Source organism: Pleurodeles waltl, chromosome 7, assembly GCF_031143425.1.
Source record: "Pleurodeles waltl isolate 20211129_DDA chromosome 7, aPleWal1.hap1.20221129, whole genome shotgun sequence".
In the NCBI taxonomy this organism is placed as follows: domain Eukaryota; kingdom Metazoa; phylum Chordata; class Amphibia; order Caudata; family Salamandridae; genus Pleurodeles; species Pleurodeles waltl.
In genome coordinates this window covers 1,455,898,531-1,455,921,186 of record NC_090446.1, presented here as the reverse complement: position 1 = coordinate 1,455,921,186, position 22,656 = coordinate 1,455,898,531, and the positions used below count along the sequence as shown (strand labels likewise).

The 22,656-nt window shown below is 45.6% G+C and overlaps 1 protein-coding gene across 1 annotated transcript in view; it reads left to right on the top strand.

Moving 5' to 3' along the window:
* Positions 1-22,656, top strand: part of LOC138246476 (IgGFc-binding protein-like) — a 372,467-nt gene that overhangs the window by 130,478 nt on the left and 219,333 nt on the right. Inside the window, exon 15 of the mRNA XM_069201113.1 lies at positions 19,138-19,708. Coding sequence (XP_069057214.1) covers positions 19,138-19,708 — 571 coding nt within the window. The remainder of the gene's footprint in view (positions 1-19,137; positions 19,709-22,656) is intronic.

Here is a 22,656-nt window from a genome sequence, read left to right as displayed (position 1 = left end):
TTTTCTCTAACTCTGTTAGTAGGGAGGAATAACAGGTCTTGATAATAATAGTATCCTTGTCTCTTATGTATTAGAGGCCTTAATTTCTCTACTTCGTCATCAGATAGATTGGAGTATTCCAGTTGTACCTCCTCCAGAAAAGACTGAGCTACCCCAATGATCTTATTAGGTTCCAGTAGATGTTGAGATGGGCAGGATTACAATCTGGATAACGACGAGACAGAGCATCAGCCAGAATGTTTTGGGAGCCAGGAATATAAGTAATGTAGAAATTATACTGGCTGAAGAAGAAGGCCCAACGAGCTTGACGACTATTCTGGCATACGAAATTTCGTAAACATTGTAAGTTACGGTGGTCTGTTCTCACTTCAAAAGGCTCCTTGGAACCCATCAGAAACTGTCTCCATTCTATGCAAGCTGTTTTCAGAGCCAATAATTCTCTTTCCAATACTGAGTAATGTTGTTCTGCAATAGAGAGTATATGAGACAAATAGAAAACAGGATGTTCTAGCCCATCATCCTCTTGTTGTTGAAGTAGGACGGCTCCAATGGCCTTTTCTAAAGCATCGGTAACGACAATAAATTGTTTGTTAGTATCTGGATGTCTTAAGATGGGAGCTTGAGTGAATGCCTTCTTTAATTCTTGAAAGGCTGTTTCGGCCGCTTTAGTCCAGACAAACCCTTTAGTTAAATTTTCCTTCTTTAAAGTGTGAGTTATATGGCTAGTTTGTTTTGCAAAGTCTAAGATGAATTGCCGATAGAAGTTCGCTAATCCTAGAAAACATTGTGTTTCTTTAATAGAGGATGCAGAAGGCCAATCTAGAATAGCTTGTACCTTTTCTTGATCCATAGCTATGCCGGTGGGACTGAAATGATAACCCAAATATTTGACTTCCGTCTTGTCAAACTCACACTTTTCTGGTTTGCAAAATAGTTGATGAACCCGGAGTCTTTGAAGGACTTGTTTCCCATGGGAAGAATGGAGTTCGGGATTTCTAGAATAAATAAGAATATCATCTAGGTAGATAACAACTGTCTGGTTCAGGAGATCAGAAAACACTGAGTCCATAAATCTCTGGAAGATTGCGGGGGCATTAGTGAGACCAAAAGGCATTACCTTGTATTCAAAGTGACCAAATGGAGTCCTAAAGGCTGTTTTCCACTCATCTCCTTCTTTAATGCGTAAAAGGTGGTAGGCTCCTCGTAGATCTAGTTTGGTAAACCGTTGAGCTCCTCTGACTGCCTCTAGAATATCCCTGATGAGAGGTAAAGGATAACGATCTTTAATGGTGATCTTATTCAGGCCTCGAAAATCCAGACAAGGGCGAAGATCCTTTGTCTTCTTGGGTACGAAAAAGAGAGGAGCCCCGGCCGGAGAAGACGATGGAACTATAAGACCGCTTTGTATATTTTCTTCCAAATACTCCTTTAATACTTCCTTTTCAGGTTCCGTAAGGGAATACATCCTTCCAAAAGGAACGATAGTACCAGGTTCCAAGGGAATAGCACAATCGTAATCTCGATGTGGAGGTAATACAGGTCTGGAGGGTCTTTGGAATACATCTTGAAACTCCAAATAGTGTTCAGGGACTCCTTGGACTGTATTAATGGTAGAACCGGTAGAACCGGTAGTACCTTCCGTGATTATTGATCTCTTAGGTGACCAATACTTGTCAGAAGCAAAACAGTGCTCGTGACAAAACTGTGAAGACAAGGAGACCGTCCGGGTTGCCCAGTTTACATATGGATTATGTCTGATGAACCACGGAATTCCAAGAATAATTGTATGGTTGGGGGATGTTATGAGATCAAAGGAGATGTGTTCTTGATGGCTACCGATCTGTAAACTCAGCATCAAAGTAGTTGTATCAACTGGACCCGAGGATATCAAGGATCCGTCCACTGTATGTACTTGTTCGGGAATTTCCTTAGGTTGTGTAGGAACTTGTTGAGTAGTGGCACACTTCTTATCCATATAAATACCACTAGCTCCACAATCTAGTAGTGCCATAGTCTTTTCTTGACGGCTGTCAGGAAATTGTAACATGACTGGTACTATAAACAAGGATGTGGTATTGTCATTAAAGGAACTGATGGAAGGTATAGCTGATAATCCCGTCCCCTCCCTTCTTACAGAGGACGGGAAGTGGCGTTTCCCGATGGCCTTGATGGACGTACTGGACAGGTACGAAGCATGTGGCCGGCAGAACCGCAGTACAGATACAACCCTTTCTTTCGTCTGTCTTCCCGCTCGGCAGCGGAGAGGTGAACAGACCGTGACCTTCAGAAAAAAGCGCCAGAGGGAAAAAAAACACTTCCAAAAAGGGGAAAAAACCTCCAACAGAAGATTCCTGAAAACAAGAACAGAAAAACAGGAATCAAAAAGAACTGAAGTCGAATAACACAGAATAGGCGAATTCCAGAACCAAAAGGCTAGGAAATCAGGAGCGAGGACACCATCTGAACAGAGAGTGTTGCAGCGCAAAGAAAAGAAGAAAACACCTCCCTTATATACCAAAGAACAGGAAGTGACCCACAGGAAGAAAAAGGACACCATCTTAGATAGGGAAAAGTAGATAGAACAGAATGGAGTAGAAACCATAGAGAATAGGGAATGAGGAATGCTGGGAAGAAAAAGGTAACCTGGGAAGGGGGAAAAGACATAAAGGAAAGTGCCATAAACAGAACCAAGAAACGAAAGAAGAAAGAAGAAGCAAAAAACAGGTAAGAGGGGTCAGGAGACCCCAACCAAAATGGAGAGAGAGAGCAGAGCGAGGCCCCATGTAAGTTCTGGGGCCTCGTATGGTGCAGGAAAAAGGCTTGGGGCGCGCCGCGTCCTAGGAACGCGACGCGCGACCCAAGCCAAACGCCCGGTATGGGCAGGAAAGGCTCGGGGCGCGCCGCGTCCCAGGAACGCGATGCGCGGCCCGAGCCGAATGCCCGGCTTGTGCCAAACGCTCGGCTCGCGCCGCGCAGCGCGGCGCGACAAGAACTGCCTAGGTTGCACGCATTCATACTGATTGCATATGATTGGTTATTCTATTTTCAACTTTATTTATTAGTTGTGGTCTCAACTTTTCATTTTAGTAATGTTTATGGTTTGTATTGACTAATAATCAATTTTATACCACTAACACTAGCCTCATGCTGAAGGGAATGTTGAAAGAGAATGATGCCATAAATAACTCTATTCCCTTCATCTCTTCAGCAGTGCAGATGACAGGATGATCTTGATGTAGAAAACTATCACAGAAGCAGGTAGAAGGTTTACAAACAAAAGATGAGAGGGAAATGAAAAGAACAAAGGACAGGCTCAAACACATTTTTTCCTATTTGTTTTTAGCTCTGGTGGAGGCTACAAACTTTTGTTCTAAAAAATGGCTTCCGTTTAAATTTGGGTCAACCCGTTTCAGGTATTGAGGGCCTTATTTATACTTTTTGGTGCAAAACTGCACTAACGCAGTTTTGCACCAAAAAGTTTTGCACCGGCTTGCACCATTTTTTAGCACCAGCTGGGCACCATATTTATGGCATAGTGCAAGCTGGTGCAAAGGGTAGGCTAGCATTAAAAAAAAGGACTTTAGGTAGGTTAGAGTCAAAATAAATGACTCTAACCAGATTAGCATCATTTTTTGACGCTAAGGGGCATATTTATACTCTGTTTGCACTGAATTAGCGTCATTTTGTTTTTACTCTAATTTGGTGGAAAACTAACTCCATATTTATACTTTGGTGCTAGACCCGTTTAGCGCCAAATTTATGGAGTTAAAGTCATTTTTGGGAAGTGGAAACCTACCTTGCCTTAATGAGATGCAAGGTAGGCGTTCCCGTGCAAATAAATGACAAGAAAATGTGCGGACGGGTGCAGACGGGCTTGCCATAGGCGTGCCTTTGGTGCGCGTCCGCTGCGCGACTGCAGCATCGTGCTCTATATAGGGGTCTAAGCTGAAAACCAAAGCAGCTAGACTGCTAACCCCCGGTAATGCCGGCTGTCAGATGTACTGAAGCCCCAGTGAGGAAAATGGCGGGCACACCCGGCCTGGCAGTCAGGACAGCGTGAGAAGCCTACAAACAGGTAAGGCAGCGTGTATAATATATAATCAAGTGAGGTGGGGGGAGAAGAGGACACCCACAATATGCTGCGCACTGCTGCAGCTGACTGCCCACTGAACACGGGCCTCAGTCTGCTAGCTAGCACAGTGCAAAATATAAATAATTAAAAGACGATCCTGCGGCCATTAAAAACAAATAAAAGCTTATTCTTATAAAAACAAAACATTAATGAAAACGTGACAAAGCATAAGAAATCATCTGGCACGGAACACCGACCTAGTCTGGGAAGATCATAAAGAGGCATTTCCATATGTAAGATACATCAACCACACTTCTGATTTCTTATATTTCATTGAATTATCCACCCCTTTGCTACTATTTTTATCCCTGATTTTTCTTGTTAAAGTTGCAAATTCTACTGGGTCTACTTCTGTATATTCTTGCTTGGCCTCTTCCTCTTGCCTGATGACAGGGGGAGTCTGTTGCCTTGCTATAAACTTCTAAATTAATCTTCATCTTCAGGTAAGAGCTACAAGCTTGCCAAAGAGGTTTTCTTTATTCCTTGTGCTCTTTCCTCCTCACTTAACAATGTATTGATAGGTGCAGAGTGGCGCCATGGCTACGGGGGGGATTTACCCTTTGCTTGGGTAATCAAAAAGGAGAGCCAGTAGTATGTCTCATGGTCCAGTCCTTGACAATGGGGTGCATTGTTCTCAAAAGCAGAAGCAACTAGCAGGAACTATTTACCTGATTATGTAAGAAAAATTGGAAAGAATGCTTTCACCACTAAACACATCACATTCTGTGTGGTAAACAAATGCTTACTTGTAGTATGATATATATATATGTTATTTAGGTGAATATGTCAGTCCCAAGATAATGTTTGGAACTTAAAAAACACAGAAATTTACCAGTTATAGTTAGCAGAGCTAACTATACCTTGCACCCTCGCATAGCACTGCTTATGACCTTACATATTACATTGCTCATGACATGTTCTGTGACATCATTTATGATATGACTAATGACATCTCAAAGATATTGTTGATAACATAGCTATGGGCCTAACTGGGCTCCAGGGACGCCATCCCCTGAGGCCAAATAATAATAATAGGGGATGGGGGTACGTGACCCCCCTCCTCCTCGATCCTTAAGATGTCCTACTTGTTTTCGGGCACGTGGTGTGTGCCCCCCCAAAGCCCAATTGGGCCCCAGGCCTAATCCCCCTGGGCCAAATGTCATAAAAAAGTGAAGGGAGGCACACAGCCCCTGCCCCCAAGTCTTACTAGGCTCTGGGGACCTCATTCATGCACACATGTTGCTTGAAAAGTTCGAGCCCAGAAAGGCAGAACAAAGGGTTTCATTTGGGAGAGGAGTGTTACACCCTCTCCCTTTGAAAATAGATGTTACAGGCTTGGGAGGGGTAGCCTCCCCAAACCACTGGAAATGCTTTGAATGGCACATTTGGTGCCCTCCTTGCATAAACCAGTCTACACCAGTTTAGAGACCCCCAGTCCCTACTCTGGCGCGAAACTGGACAAAGGAAAGGCTAGTGACCACTGCCCTGTCGATCACCATCCCAGGGGTGGTGCTCAGAGATCGTCCAGAGGGTCCCTGAGTTTTGCCATCTTGGATTCAAGGTTGGCAGGGAATTCCGGGAGCATCTGAGTGGCCAGTGTCAGCTAGTGATGTCAGAGACCCCTCGTGATAGGTGGTCGCCCAGCTATGGTGACCAATCCCCTTTAAGGGCTATTTATGGTCTCTCCTTTGGGTGGTTCCTCAGATTTAGATTGCAAGACTCCTGCAGGGGGACTCTTCAGGACCCCACAAGCTGCAACAAAGAAGCAAGACACCTTCTGCAAAACTGTATCTCCAGCTCCTTCCAGCAACTGCACCATTTCCCTGTATGTGCATCCTCTGAGGACAGCCTGTCTTCAGCCCACATCAGAAGAAAGAAGGAATCTCCCTTGGAGTGAAGGAGTCACTCCCCTGATTCTGCAGGCACCAACTGCGATAATGACTGGCTGCGTGAATCCCGTCTCCTGCTGAGTTGTGTGGATCCTGCATCACGGGTGGTGGACTGAAGTGGTCCCGATGGTCCTCTCTTCCAACTGTCCAACTTGGATGAAGGACAGTACCCCACTGCGCCGGGTCCTTTGCAGCTGCCAAGGCTTGTTGGCGTCCTTCCTCCAAGATCTTCAGGCATCCTGAAGCTCCAGCCTCCAGCACTCCTTCCTGTGACACACAGCTCCCTTAGTGGTTCTCCGGCGGCGTGGGAACCTTTCTCGTAGTGCTGCATGGGCCTCTTCTGCGACTCTCCTGACCCCGGCCTGCAGAACTCCTGTGGGTGCTGCCTGGGTTTCTGTGGCTCTCTGTGTTGGTGAGGGCCCTCTCTGACTTCGCCTTCTGGGTAGAGTCCACCTGGTCCTTCCTGGTCCCCGGCAGCTCCACTTTCCGCTAGCCGTGAGCTTTGCGTGTGCCAAGGCTTGTTGGAGGAACTTGAAGATACAAACCCGACTGCAATCCTCCTTCTGGCGTAGGACATCACCTGCATCCTCCAGGAACCCGACTTCGTCTTCCTGGGTGCAGTGCTCTCTCTTCTTCTTCACCGGTGGTTCACCTTTTGCAGCTTCATCCTGGTGGGTAGGCTCTGCTGTGCTTCTTGGACTTGGTCCCCTTCTTCCACAGGTCTTCTTGTCTAGGAATCCACTATTGGAGTCTTGCAGTCTGTTCTGGGTTTTGCATTCTTCTTCTTTACTTCTCTGTGTGTGTCCTGGGAAACGTATTGTGATTTACTCCTGTGTTCCTGGTCACTGGGGTGGGTTGTGGTACTTACCTTTGGGCTTTCCTAGTACTCCCAGCTCCCCTCTACACACTACACTTACCTAGGTGGGGGACCGACTTTCGCATTCCATTTTTTTAGTATATGGTTTGTTCTCCCACTCGGCCTATTTCTTCCTATTGTGATTTTCACTAATTGGACGGGTTACATAAGTTGTGTACTACTTACCTCCTAAGGGAGTATAGCCTCTATTGTATTTTTAGTATTTGTGTCACCAAAATAAAGTACATTTATTTTTGCAACACTGAGTGTTTTCTTTGATGTGTGTACTAAGTACTAAGTGTGACTACAATGGTATTGCATGAGCTTTGCATGTCTCCTAGATAAGCCTTGGCTGCTCATCGACAGCTACCTCTAGAGAGCCTGGCTTCTAGACACTGACTCATTACATTAATAGGGGATATCTCAACCTGGTATAAGGTATAAGTACCATAGGTACCCACCACACAACAAGCCCACCTCCTATACTCCCCCCTCATCCTACCGGGATGACAGGTAGATCCCTTTTGTGTTACTGTCTGGAAGCAATACACAAAACCCCAACAGCAGAGAATTTCACAGTCATGGGCCCCAGGACACTGACACAAGGAACACATTTTTCAGACAAGACAATGCTAACTTTCTAAAAGTGACATTTTCAGAATTCAAACTTAAAATTCAACTTTACCAGTAAAGAGGATTTTAAATTACAATTAATTTGATGGTGAACAAATATGAAAGTATATTTTTATCTGCTCCCAATCTAATGTTAAAACCTATTAAATGTAATAAGGTAACCAAATGTTAGTCATTGGGAGGGACAGGCCTTATCACTGTGAAAATGACCTTAGGATTTTTTCCCTGCCAGAACATATAAAACTCAAGAACATATGTCCTATGTTTTAAATACAGTGCACCCTGCCCTGTGAGCCTATACGGCATACCATAAAGGAGACGTATATGTAGTAAACAGGAAGGTTTAGGCCTGGCAAAAGAGTTATTTTGCCAGGTCAAAATGGCAGTTAAAAACTAAATTACAGGCTGCAGTGGCAAACCAAAGATTTTTATTAGACAATTGTATTAGGTGCATAATTAGTGCTCCATGCCCACTATTAGCATCTAACTTACAGGCAGTGGGTCCTGTCAGAGCCCCTTTCAGAGGGCCATGGGTCACGCAACGGCTACTGGGCCCAATCGTGGTGGTTGAGGCTTTCTACTCCTGAAGTCCAGTAGCCTGACCTATTATGGAGCCCGATCAGCTGGGCCAAGTATCCCTTCTGCACTTGACTCTCAGTTGGAGCTGTGGTTGAGAAGGTAAGGATCCCTCGGGGAGGTGTAGATACAGGTCAGTGAACACAGCACATAATTCAAACTACAGACAGTACAAATATTAAATCAGTATCAAGCCAAGCACTTCCTTTTATAACAAAATGTAGTATTTTATTTCTAACTCTAAACATGCAAAAGAATATGACATTCAGAAGCAACAACTCAATGTTTCTTGAAGTCAGAGTTCGAGCATGTTAGAAATGGGGTCTCTGGTTGGCAGTCAGTTTGCACTCTGTCCAAGCAGGGACCCTCAATCTTGTCAGGGCAATGGAGATACACACTAAAGATAATCCCTGCTCACCCCGTTGGTATCTTAGCAAAAGCTGTCAGGCTTATCTCAAAGGCAAAGTGTAAAGTATTTGTACCAACATACACAATAATGCAGTGAAAGCACTACAAAATGGACACCACACCAGTTTAGAAAATTGGCAATATTTATCTAAATCAAACAAGACCAAAACAGCTAAAATCCAACATACACAAGTAAAGGTATGAATTTTTTAATTAAAAAAAGTCTTACTCCATAGAAAACAATGAATGCATATAGTACCTCTTTTGCGTCAAAAATAAAGCAGCACGGGCGAGCCCTGAGACTTCAACACAGGATGCAAGCTCAATCCTAATCCTTGGAGATACCTCTCAAGCAGGAATATACCACAAAGTCCAGTCTTTTTCCTCTTTGAGGCAGAAGCAGCAACTGCATGCCAACCCAGCAAAGCACAGTCACAGACAAAGGGACAGTACTTCGTCTCCAGCTCCTCAGCTCCCTCCTTGGCTCAGGTTCTTCTTGTCTCCAGAAGTAATCTAAAAATCTGGGGTTTTGGGTCCACTACTTATACTCCTTTCTGCCTTTGAAGTTGGCAAACTTCAAAGCAAAGTCTCTGCTGTTCATAAGATCCTGCCTTGCCCAGGCCTGGTTCCAGACTCACACCGGGGGGTTGGAGACTGCTTTGTGTGAGGGCACGCACAGCCCTTTCAGATGTGTCAGCTGCTCCCTCCACTCTAGCCCAAATGGCCCATCGGGGTTTGCAGGCTACACCCCAGCTCCCTTTGTGTCACTGTTGAGTGGAGATTCACAAACAGCCCAACTGTCAGTCTGACCCTGACAGGGAATGAACAAGTAGGCAGTCACAGAATGGTTTAATGAAGAAAATACACATTTTCTAAAAGTGACATTTTCAAACTGACAATTTAAAAACCAACTTTACCCAAAAGATGTATTTTTTAAATTGTGAGTTCAGAGACCCCAAACTCCATATCCAAAGGGAAACTGCACTTAAAAGTTATTTAAAGGTAGCCCCCGTGTTAACCTATTAGAGGGATAGGTCTTGCAACAGTGAAACCGAATATGGCAGTATTTCACTGTTAGGGCATGTAAAAACACACCAGTACATATCCTACCTTTAACATACACTGCACCCTGCCCATGGGGCTACCTAGGGCCTACCTTAGGGGTGCCTTTCATGTATAAAAAGGGAAGGTTTTGGGCCTGGCAAGTGGGTACACTTGCCAGGTCAAATTGGCAGTTTAAAACTCCACACACAGACACTGCAGTGGCATGTCTGAGCCATGTTTACAGGGCTACTCATGTGGGTGGCACAATCAGTGCTGCAGGCCCACTAGTAGCATTTGATTTACAGGCCCAGGGCGCCTCGAGTGCACTTTACTAGGGACTTACTAGTAAATGAAATATGCCAGTCATGGAAAGCCAATTACACATACAATTTACACAGGGAGCACTTGCACTTTAGCACTGGTCAGCAGTGGTAAAGTGCACAAAGTACCAAAACCATCAAAATATGAAGTCCAGCACACAATCACAACATAGGAAGCAGAGGCAAAAAAAACAGGGAAGACCACACCAAGGATGCCAGGTCTAACAGAGCAGTTAGCACTGGTCAGCAAAGTCTCTCTCCCACTCTCCTTCATATAACATGTTTAGAGTTATTTCCCATACACCGATGGCCGCATCAGAGAGAGCAAACTATTAGGCCATACTTAAGAGTTCTGTTTGACACTTCGGGATTTCAGTCAAAAGTGCCTATGAAGCAAAAGCACCTTCAGCAGTGATTCCCCCGGAGCCTCAAACGCCCAGTTTTAGTCTTACCATGCGGATTGGTAGTGTTAAGTGGTGCAGCGAGTACCTTTGACTCAGGCACTCCCATGTCTAGATCCTGTATGGATCAGTTGGGTCGCTTGCGATGGACACGTTGGTGCAGGCTGTTCCTGTTGTGCAGCACTAGATCCAGTGATCAGAGAAGCTCTCGCTCAGGCAGACATAGTAGCTTTCCCCCTAAAAAGCAAGGGATTCTCCAGCTCCAGCTTGGAGCTTCAGCAATAATGTAATATCTTCTGCGGCATCTGCAATCCTCTGGGAAACAGTCAGGTGAGGTTGGTGGGCTAGACCTGCTGGCCACAGCAGTAATTCTCTCCTCGAGGCCACTCCTGAATAGTTGGCCACAGCGAAACCGACAGCCCATTCTGCCATATGGGGTTGCTGCGTTACTCACTGTCGAGTGCAGACTTTTCGGCGCCCTAAACATGGTGAACAAAAGTCCCTCGCTCTGGCCAAGTTCACCGGTGGCCGTTTGTGGCATATGGGAAAACCAGCAGTATTGAGGTTCAGGCCTGGTGCTTCCTGCGCAGTGTACTTTAAACTGCTGAGATTACAGTGGCCCTCTTCTGGTATACAGGGGTAGTAGGACTGTTCCTGCACAACCCGATGGGTGCACAGTCACTCTCCTCACACCTCACTCAGGAATTTCTCTCGGCAGAGCTCTCCACAGGACCTTGCTCCCTCAAGCACTCTCCTCTTCCTCACAGGGCACACTGATGTATTATTTGTTCTGTCTGCAGTTTGAGTTATGTGCTATGTTCACTGACCTGTATTTACACCACCCCGAGGGATCCTTACCTTCTCAACCAAAGCTCCCACTGAGAATGAAGTGCAGAAGGGATACTTGGCCCATCTGAACGGGCTCCATAGTAGGGCAGGCTACTGGACTTCAGGAGTAGAAAGCATCAACCACCACGATTGGGCCCAGTAGCCCTTGAGCAAGGCAAGCAGGTAGGCGATGGTGATCCAGGCTCCAGGGCAGATGATCTTGGTTTCCCTGGGTATTGTCCCCACACCTAGTAGAGAGACTAGCATGCCTTGGCCATTAGTCCTGTTCACAGGCAGAAGTCTTGCAGAGCTTCTCTTCCTCACACAGCATGTCTGGCTGCTTGGCAAACAACACATTTTTGGGGACTTTTCCAGACACCAAATGTAACTTAGGATTCAGTTCTTTGAAGTTCTATGTTGGGGATTCTGCTTCTTTTGAAGTGGGCACTTCTCCTTTTCATCTTCATTCATAAAAGAGTTCACACCTGGATGTGTCCACCACAGTGATATGTGCATCAAAAGATTAATCTTTGATTTTCAGTCCCATTGTTTATGATTCCTTTATCAGCCTTTTCTCCTTTCTGAGATGTGCCCAGGCCCCTTCCTTGTGGTCTCTCTCACTGAATCAAAGAGCACCCTTTGAAGTGTACATGGGAGTCTCTCTCTCCCTTCTCCAGTGTGCCGCCCAGCTTACAGGAATGCAGCAATCCACAAATCTGTCTGGGAGGATTCCTCTCCTCCTCATGTCTTCACCAAGCAGACCTCTGCTCTCCAAAATGAAACCTAGGGTCCTCATCAATGTACCATTTCAGAGGCATGTACTCAGTGTACATTCTCAGCACACTTACTGTCTAGCACTAATACCTCTATGCATTGTACATTTACCAGTACACATGCACTCATTATATACATTCCATTTGCATGCACTGTTCAGTTCTGAAGCTTTTCTATACTCAACCAAGATGTGCTTACTTTTCCGGCATGCACACTAACTATATGCGCTGGACAACTCTTCACCCTTTATGTATTGTACTTGACGCAAGCACATATACACCCAGCATATGCGATCCCTGTGCACGCACTGCACAGCACTACATCTCTCATGTAATGTGTTCCCCTCAGGCATACATACACCTCACACATGTACTAACCACTCATGTATGGCACAGTAGTGCACCATCCTTGTACGGTACCCTTCCGACGCACACATACAACCAATGCAGAATCACAACTCCTATGCTATGAGGCACTCCACATCTATCTGATGTAGACGAAGGGTGAGTTGAGCACACAGCAACGGAACTTTTGAGAAGGTAAATGAATATGGAGGACTCACTCTAGTGACATAGGGTAAAACGGTCCTGTTCACCACCACTGATCACTACACTGTATGCTGCCATCACTGTGCTTCTTAACTACTGGTGGAGGTGGTAGCGCTCCACCATTATGAGGGTAGTGCTCTGAGCACCCCTCCAATTCATGAGACAGGCCTATGTCATCTTGCATACACAGGATCAGTGTTCATCTATGATACAAATAATCAGCAATAGCACACGTCTTTTACCATGCAGAATTCCCTCCCAGCAGTTACATTTAGCAGCATTTACTGGAGACTTACAAGTAAATTAAATGTTGGGTGCAGTCCAATTTTACCATGTTTGTAGGAGACAGCACAAGCACTTTAGCACTGGTTAGCAGTTATAAAGTACACAGAGCCCTAAAGCCGGCAAAACTAAATTCAGCAAAACAGGAGGGGTGAAGACAGATATTTTTGGACAGTAACGCTGTGGATGTCAGGTCTAACAAGTATATATATTGTCTTCATAACTATTTTTATTGATGTTTACAAAGTAGGGAGAGAGCATGTAGTAATACATTTGACTGTTAAATATGTGTCCGTGTTTATACCATTATTGCCCATGAAATGCTGGCACTGCAGGTGTAACAACAGTAGTAAAACATCCAACATTAACAGCTCCACAGGAGGGGTGGGAGAGGAGGGCTACAATTGGTGCAGAGTTACACTATAGAAAGATGCAAAGCGTGGTGCCGCTGCCTGATGGATACTGTTGGGGGAGGTTTTAGCACAATAGTGTAGAAAATTATAGTGGTCTAGCAGGGTGTGGGGGCCAGGAGCACGAAAGCAGGCCAGGTATAGATTGTACATTAGAAAAAAGTGAGGAAAGGAAACACAAATGCATTATCTGACATCCTTCAGCAGGGTGCTAAGTCTGCCTTTGTTGGGCCTGTAGTAGCCACCTGTGAGGATCTCTTCCAGGTGGTCTAAGAGCAGCTGCTCTGTAAACTGAGTCAGTGTAGAGAGCACTCGAGGCCAAAGGGTCCCAATTTTTCACAACACAAAAGCATGTGAGTCAGGTGCAACTCATCAGGGATAGTTCAGGGGGGGTGTTCGAAAGAATACTTGGAACTTCTTAGGGATAAGATATGCTCAGTGGAGAATGCAGGTTTTGGATAAACTTAAATTGTACATTGTGTGGTATTTGAGAGAGGTATTGCAGCATTGCCTGCCATTCTTTGTCATTAATCACAGTTTGGAGCTCTTCTTCCCAACTACGACTAAGGGTCAGTAATGATACTTAAGGTATATGCCCATATATAGCCAGTTTACGCGCCTCCTCTTGTGGCAAATCACACAGAGAGTCTGCAGTGCAGCATGAGTAGGGGTATCCTGATTGAGGGTTTGCCAGGCATGGTGTATACCCACTCATACCCTGCCATAGTTTATGAACTCGCTTGCAGGGAGCCCGGATCAGGCACTTAGGGCTAGGAAATCCAGCAGGAGCCCAGTCTCAAACAGGCTCCCCCACGGAGGACAAACCAAAAGGCTCCCAATGTGCGAGGTCGGTGGAGGAGAGTCCTGTGGTTCGAGTCAGGTATCCCAGCAGTGGAAGTGCCGGAGCATAGGCTGGTAATGCCTTGGCATATTTCAAGGAATTATACAGTCAGGCATGGCCACGTCTAAGAGCAGGGCATAGGTGGGAATGCCCTCTGGCATATGGAAATAGTAGAGTGTTCCACTTTTTATCTAGTCTGCTGTGAGGCCCCTCTCAGCCAAGTGGTGTCCCGCTAGCAAGTAGACGGGCCATTGCAGTGGTGCCACAAAATAGTGGACTCAAAAGTCTGTTACCCCAAAATCACCAAGGTCAGTAGGAAGGAAAGGTTTTGTCAAGGCAATGCGTGACAACCTATGTTCCAGATAAAGTTGGGCGATAAAGTACTGAAGTCTTGCAACATATTAGCGGTGACTAACACCGATAGGTTTGCAAAGTAATATAACAAGCGCAGGTGGATCACCATCCTGGAGAGGGTTAGGTGCCCCTTTATCATCCGGGAGAGTTTTCTGAAAGGCTACTTAGGCCCACATGGTGCCGAGCATGCCCTCCAGATTATGCTCAGAGTCTGAAAGATTTTAATCAAAGACATTTATAGGAATGCGGGGTCCATTGGAGGTGGTTGTTGCCAAAAGTAAGTTTATGGGGAGAAACACCTTGGAACAGTGGGAAAAATAATGTTTTTGTCTGGTTTGACATTGAGACCAGACTGGGAGTGGAAGACATTTAGCATAGCCTCAAGCTCTGTAATTAGGAATGCAGACACAATAACATATGATCTGTGTATAGGAAGGATGGTGTGTATGGTACCCTCCAGCGGTGTTCCCTGTCTCCTCCAGTCTTTCGTAGTATGATTGCTAATGGTTTTACCACTAGAATGAAAAAAAGGTGTCACATGCAATGGGGTGTGAGTCGGCAATGTATTAGCCTGTCTGGTCCCTGACAGAGGGGGAGGAGTATAATACTGTGGTCCACTGCAGTATTTCAGGGGCGAGGCACTATTGTTTCAAGACTAACAACATATATTCCCAACTAAGCATGTAAAGTGCTTGTTCCAGATCAACAGTGATTCAGGCCATCTCTGGGCATGTTTGCAAAGCCCCTTCTATGATGTGGTATAAGCTTCATATATTGAGGGAGGTAATACAAAGGGGGACAAAGCGTTTGGGGTCGACATGAAGAAGTGTGTAAGTTGTGGCAGTAGGTGGCCTGCTAGTATTTTACTGATGATTTTATAATAATCCAGGTGATAGGAGGCAACGTTTGTGGGATCACAGTTGGTCTTAGATATGAAGCTTAACAACTAATTCACATGGTAGGGAGGAGGCAAGATAGTTGTTGTGGCACAGCAAACAGTCCTAAGCAAAGTACAAAAGGGCATAAAAATGTTGGAAGATGTCAAGGCCTTAGGACTTTTTGAGTGCCATGGGGCGCATGACCTGACATATTTCTTGTGTAGAGCTTGGGGATTTGACTGATACAATGGCATCTGAAGAGATTCGTGGAATTGTTAGGCTCACTAGGAACTGATGTTAAGTTGGTGGGCTCAGCTAAAGGTCCGCTTTGTATAAGTCCTTGTAGTAACAGACGAACGTCACATTCATGTTGTGTTGTGTGAGCACTGGTGAACAGGAGATGATCCTGATAGAGTGTAGAGAGGACTTTAGGTCATGGGAGGGATAAGGCAAGCTAATCAGCTGACTGGTCTATCGGACTCCATGTGGGTTCTAGCCACTGCGCCCAGGCTTTTCATGCGTTCCATAAGTTTGTCATGCTTGCCTCTTTTGCGTGCAAGCTGTTCAGAGACATTTAGGGCAGTGGCAATTATTTTTTTGAGCTCTCGCATCAACACCTCAGTCTGTCGTAAGGTTAACTCCAGAGATGTGTGTGCACCTTGTAACACTGCATACAGTACGCTTTCCAGTCGATCACTCTGGTCGAGGCCAAACCACTATTTTCTTCAAAGTACTGCACAGTTGCTTTACATAGTGTTTTCCAAAATGCTTCGTGTTCTAGCCACATCGGTTGCATCCGCCAGGTGGGTACCAGGGTAGGCACCCTTTCTCAGGCAAGGTGTGCCATTAAGGGGTTGTGATCTCGGAGTACTGAGGTAATCTACAGTAAGTTACTGCGTTTGGAGAGATGTGGCGCAAACCAGTCAATCAAGGTGAACCTAGATGGTGTGCGCTGGGGAAGAGATGGAGTTCTCTTTCACCTAAGGGTGTTGCATCCACCAGACATTAACAAGGTCCAATAATGAAGCCAATTGACAAGTGTCGCTGAGTTGCAGATGGCAGGAGCGCCCTAGAAGGGAGGGTATGATTGGTCTAAAGTGGTGTCTAGGGTAGCACTGAAGTTGCCACTCAGGGCCCTAGGGGAGATCCAAGCATGGGACAAGGGTGGTGGTGAGTGAAGTTCAATATCGTGCTTGGTATGTCTTAGGAGCATATTAAATCCTACTACTATGGGCAGACTATCCAGGCACCCTTAAGCCAGCACATATCTGCCCTCTGGATCAATTCAGGTGTCCTCTAATTGGAAGAAGGTTTTGGGGTAGACCCAGGTAGTGGTTCCCCGAACATAGGAGTGTTTTGTGCTAAAGATTTGCCCTCGCAATTTGCAACAAAGTGCCAGGACTTCCATATTACTTACATGGGTCTCTTGGAGAAAGATTATATTAGCCTCCAAGTGTGCACTGATCTATACATGTGAACAGATATAATAGTAAGGTTGCGCAAAGTTATGAAACAGGAAGTCTTGCGTGGGTTGAGCAGGAGAGGTGGACCCAGGCATCTGGGACGATGAATGAGTCAGTTGAGTTAGGAAGTATGGTGTGTTCAATTGAGCGGATGGGGAGAGGGGAGAAATCAAGCAGACTGAGGAGTGGGGGCCGCTCCCTCAAACCACATTATTTGCCATCTGTGGTGTGAACCTAGGGGCACTGGTTGAGCACAGAGAGGATGATGAGTCTCAAGAGCTGTCCTCCAATGATATATGCAGGGTATGGTTCTGGAAGCTGGTCTGTTTGCATTTTGGCCTGCGACAGCAGATTGTCCACATGGGCCCTCATTCCGAGCCTGGCGGGCGGCGGAGGCCGCCCGCCAGGCTTCCCCCCTCCGAAATACCGCTCCGCGGTCGTAAGACCGCGGAGGGTATTCCGAGTTTTCCCCTGGGCTGGCGGGCGGTCTTCACAAGACCGCCCGCCAGCCCAGGGGAAAACTCCCTTCCCACGATGACGCCGGCTCGTAATAGAGCCGGCGGAGTGGGAAGGTGCGACGGGTGCAGTTGCACCCGTCGCGTATTTCAGTGTCTGCTTTGCAGACACTGAAATACTTTTAGGGGCCCTCTTACGGGGGCCCCTGCCGTGCCCATGCCATAGGCATGGGCACGGCAGGGGCCCCCAGGGGCCCCGCGACTCCCCCTCCCGCCATCCGGTTCCCGGCGGGAGAACCGCCAGGAACTGGATGGCGGGAGGGGGAGTCGGAATCCCCATGCCGGCGCAGCATGCTGCGCCGGCTTGGAGGATTCCTTTGGGGCAGCGGGAAACCGGCGGGAGACCGCCGGTTTCCCTTCTCTGACCGCGGCTGAGCCGCCGCGGTCAGAATGCCCCGCGGGGCACCGCCGGCCTGTCGGCGGTGCCACCGCATCCCACGGCCCTGGCGGACTTGTTCCGCCAGGGTCGTAATGACCCCCATGGTGTCTTGTCTGCGGTTGGGATCTCCGATGATGCCCTCATCGTCTCTGCCTCTTGGCCTGGGTGGCTTGACAAGGGCAGAGGCTAACATTGCCATAAGTTCATTGATCCAGGCCTAGATGTTTTTTGGGTCTGTGAAGAAATGTGATGGTAATGGTAATCAATGATCATTTTCCAGTGGGAGGGGAACAAGATAGTGTATTTCAAGGACAAGCTTGCAGTCTTTTCTTGACTGCCAGGAAGGACGCCCACTGATGGTGCAGTCTTCAGCATCCTTGGTGTGGTTTTCCAGAATCTAGACTTGATCCATGAGTTCCAGGAAGGGAGCAGTCATCTCATTATGCTGTGGTGGAATGTCCTGCAGGACCTTCTCTCCAATGGACACTGTCATTTATCTTTTCACTGGTCATCTCGGATTAGGGTAATGTCAATGGATAGCACGTTGATTTTATCTTCCATTGCTGTTCGTGTATCTCAAAAAGCCATGAGAATCAGATCCAGTTTATCACGGAGGAGTAACAGGGGGTGACTGGTGTGGATCGATGTGGGCCACATGGTGCAGGGTGAAGCTCGTTGAGGTAGTAGAGTCCTGACCGATATGAGTAATAGTCACCATCTTCTTTGCTGATCGAAATTGGCCCACTGGGGCAGTCTTGAAGTGTAGTTGGCGCTACAACGCAGCGCAATGGAAGTGTCAGGGTACCATACAGGCAATAGTGATGCTAGTGGAGGTGCACTGTAGTGCAGGGAGGGGTCGACAGATAGTCCAGAGTCAAGTCAGCCAGACCCACACCTAGGCTGTAGTGGGAGCAACACTAATTTGCGTCTGCCATTTTGCGCCCCTGCTGTAAAAATTAAATGTAATATGTATTATACTATATAATTAAATGATAAAGTAGCCTGTAATGTTGAAGGGGTATGTGGCTATATATATGAGTGTGTGCATATATATATATATATATATATATATATATATATATATATATATATATATATATATATATATATATATATATAATACTTTATTCTGATGGTCATGAAGATGGAGAATCCCCAAAGTAGTGATATTTTAATCATAATTAGCAGAAGAGGTGAAATAATTACATTTCTTCTATCAATATCAACTCAGACTCCACCCGTGATTAAATCAACTGTTGCTTCCTGTTTCTAGTATCTCATATATGTAACATCGTAAGAACAAATGCTAATCTAAGTTGGTTGTATTTGTTAATATGTGTCTCATTTTCATATAAATACATTTATTTTATCTTGATTTTATTCTGCTCCTCTTTCATCTGGTTTTTAAAATTCATCTGCTTTTGAATGTATAGTAAAATGTGTAAAAAAGAAATTTGTCTTTCAATTTATTTTTGAGGGAAAATCCATTTTCTTTGTTAAATCACCTACAGCCTGTATTTTTACCTCTGATAACTCAGTGATGGAGAGCATTGACTGTTTGGAATGTGCTAAATTGTAATCTCCTTCCTTTATTTATCGTTCACAGCTGAATTCACACCGCATTAACTTACCCTACAACACTGATGATGGCAAAGTGAGAATGTATAAGGCGAGCTCCAAGGTGGTTATCAAAACCGACATTGGAATAACAGTGACCTTCGACTTTCAGAACCGAATCACCCTAAAACTTCCAAGTACATATGCAGGGTTTGTCTGTGGCCTCTGTGGAGACTTCGATGGGGACAAAACCAATGATCTGACCCTCAAAAATGGAGCAAAAGCCCCGAACCCTGCTACCTTTGGAGACAGTTGGAGAACTAGAGACATACCAGGTTGCAAAGAGAGTACCCCAACACCTACCTGTCCAAATCTGCAAGACGTGAAGGACAGCCAAAGGCCAAGTGGGACTGACTGTGGAGTCCTTCTCAGTGCGGAGGGGCCATTCCAGAACTGCCACCGTAAAGTGGACCCAGAGGGTTACTTTGAAGACTGTGTCTATGACTCTTGTTTTTATTCAGGGCAGCAAGCAACCTTTTGCCCCGCCTTGGCTAGTTACGCAGTCGCCTGCCAAGAAGCAGGTGGCCAGGTGGAATCCTGGAGAACTGAAACATTCTGTCGTAAGTATATTTTTCTGTTTCTTATGTGTGCATCTGCAGTGTAAAGAAATACGCAGGGAAAACCAGTAAGCATTGCAGTATTTGTGCAATAATCTTTAAAAAATAGGACATGAGAAAGGGTAACACAATGCAACATAGATAACCAATAATAGGCTTGGCAGGACAGCTACCTTGCAGTTGAAGCAGCATCCAATCCAGTTCCAGGCTCTATGCGGAACTGTGACGTCAGTGGAGTGGTCCTGATGGAAGAGATGCAGGATTCTGAAGATGCTGATCTGGTGATGATGGTCCTTCTGGGGACATCCCCCGATCCATGACCAGGGTGGTGTGATTTTGGCCACAGGGGTCGATGTTCCTTAAAGCTGACTTAAAGTACAGAAACCAACTACCACTGGTCTACTACACTCCGGCTACAGCAAAACCAGTGATTCCCTTTAACTGAGGATAGTTTCCATCTTGGGTGAGCAAACTGCATTCCAACAATCCTCCCAGATGCAACATTTGAGCATTGAGACTCAGGGCCTGATTTAGTGTTCGGCGGATGGTTTTCTCCGTTACAACAGTGACAGGTAGCCCATCTGCTGACATATAAATCCCATAGGATATAACAGGGTTTATATTTTGGCAAATGGACTATCTGTCACCGTTGTGATGGAGTAACCTATCTGCCAAAATCTAAATCAGGCCCTCAGTTTACCCACCTGCACTTCAGCAGTCAGCGGCATTCTGCCAATCTTGGCCACGGACCCACCAAGGCAGGCTTCTTCTTCAGCTTTAGTGTTTCTGTAGCTGTAATAGGAAGTCAGCCAAGTCACTTCTGTCTGGGAATCGGGGACTGCATTTCCCCAAGCTGGGCACTACAGGCACAGTCCTGTCTTTGCTAGCCCAAGGATGAGCTAGTACAGTCCAGTCTCTCTTTGCCATGTTCAGGGATATTTTAGTCATAGAGCCTTGGTGTACTGAAAGTCAAAACATCAGACTCTAAAGTCCCATTCTGGCTAATTCATGAGGTGTCCAAGGCCTCTAACAAATTAGTCTCTTAGATTGCATTCCATTAACTCACTGGAATCGTTGGCTTGGTATCGCTCAACGGAGCTCCCATTTAAACCAACGAAAATGGCACCAAGAAGTTTTGAGACCATGCCAGTGGTTGTGGATTGTCCCCTATTAGGTTGCAGCAATTACAGAAAAGCAAAGTGTCTTGCCCAACTTATGTGTGGACCTCTCACTTTTTGTTGAAGATTTAGATCAATTTTTTGCCTCTATCAATGCATTAGCCCCTTGCAGGGAGGATCATCTATATGGACATTGAAATCTCCTAGTACTGTAAAATTAGAAAACTTCAACAAGATTTGTGAGACTGCATTAGCTAATGCTTCACCACAGTTTGCACCATATATTGTCTGATGATTAATTAGTGCTGCTGAAATAGAAAAATTATGTGACATTTTGATAGAGAATATTAGACCCTCTGCCTCACCCAACCTGTCCAATATCCTCGTTGTGCAGGTAAAGCATGATTGGTAAATCAATGCAACCCTCCTCCTTTTCTGTTTTCCCAATCTTATTGGAGGATAACATAACCATCCAGTATGGCTTGGTCAATGCCCAGACCAGAAGACACCCCAAACCATGTCTCAGTAAAGAATAGAACATTACACTAATCGTCATTTAAAAAGCTTCACATGTCAAGTGCATGCTTAGGGAGGGATCTCAGATTAATCTGACCATCCTCAATTTGGGTTGTACTTGTACAAGGATCTTGCTGGTCCAGGCTTTGTGTACCCTTCTCTTTCTCAGTAGCCCTTACTCAACCATATTACAGTATGTTTTTTTGTCATGCATGGCATTTCAAAGTGCTAATGCTATTGAGAGGACTGAGTCGATTTTTGCATCCCTTCCCTGCCCCTGGTGCAAGGAGTCCCTCTCTATTAAAGACAATCCTCACCTTTTCTTTCCTACGTCAATGAGCAGTATAACTGGTGGTGGCTGCGATCCGGACATGGATAGGGACAGACGGGCTTGCCTTTTGCAAGCCAGCATTGCATCAATGCCGAAGAGTGCAACTTGCTTGCTTAGTCACTTTTCCAAACATTAGAGCTCTAATATTTAACATGGAACCAGCAGGAAAGAGTGGAAATGCTCATGGGCTAAACTAGCTGATTAAAAATACATTTGTGAAATCCTTTTCAGCAAATTACCAAGAGTTTTTTCTTTTAAAGAGATCTCCCAGTAATGAAAGGTGAGTTGTCTAGAGAAGTTGTACCTGTGTTACAAAAAAACTCTAAACACTAAAAAAGATCATCATCACCTTAGTGTTAGTAACGATCCTGAGGAATAGGAGGACTTTGCTACCAAGGACCACAATAGAACATCTTTCCACCCAATTTACAAATCCTCAATCCTGCAGTGGGATGTGCATGTTTATGGGTTTAGAAGGTTCATTTAGATTGCCTACTCTTGCGCACTCATACACACTCCCTTACCTTTGTTATGCACTTTTTTTTTAACACTCATATGTTACGTGTAGGTTTGGCACTTATCACATGCACGGGCAACACAACTATGCATTTGTGAATGGTGCTCTTTTTACTAATGTGCCATTTATCTACTTTCTTATCGTCCGTCTTACTCATCCCAACTCTTACTCTGGACCGCGGCATGGAGAGAGGAAACTGTTTTGCAACTCCCAAAAAGAAAGATCCTCACCTAGGAGAACAAGTAACCTTTTTTATCCTCTGCTCTTTATGGCTACCAAAGGGCACCTCTCCCCTTTCCTTTTCCTGTTTCATCTGCCTGTGTTTTGACTTGCTGCTGAAGTTCATAATAGTAAGAGGCAGGTATGCTACGCCCCAGGATCTGCTGTGGAGCCATATAGCTTGGCTTTAGCAAGTGTGGTGTCAGTCTTGTGTACTGGGATCTCCTAGTCTTCGAGCAGCCCTGCATGG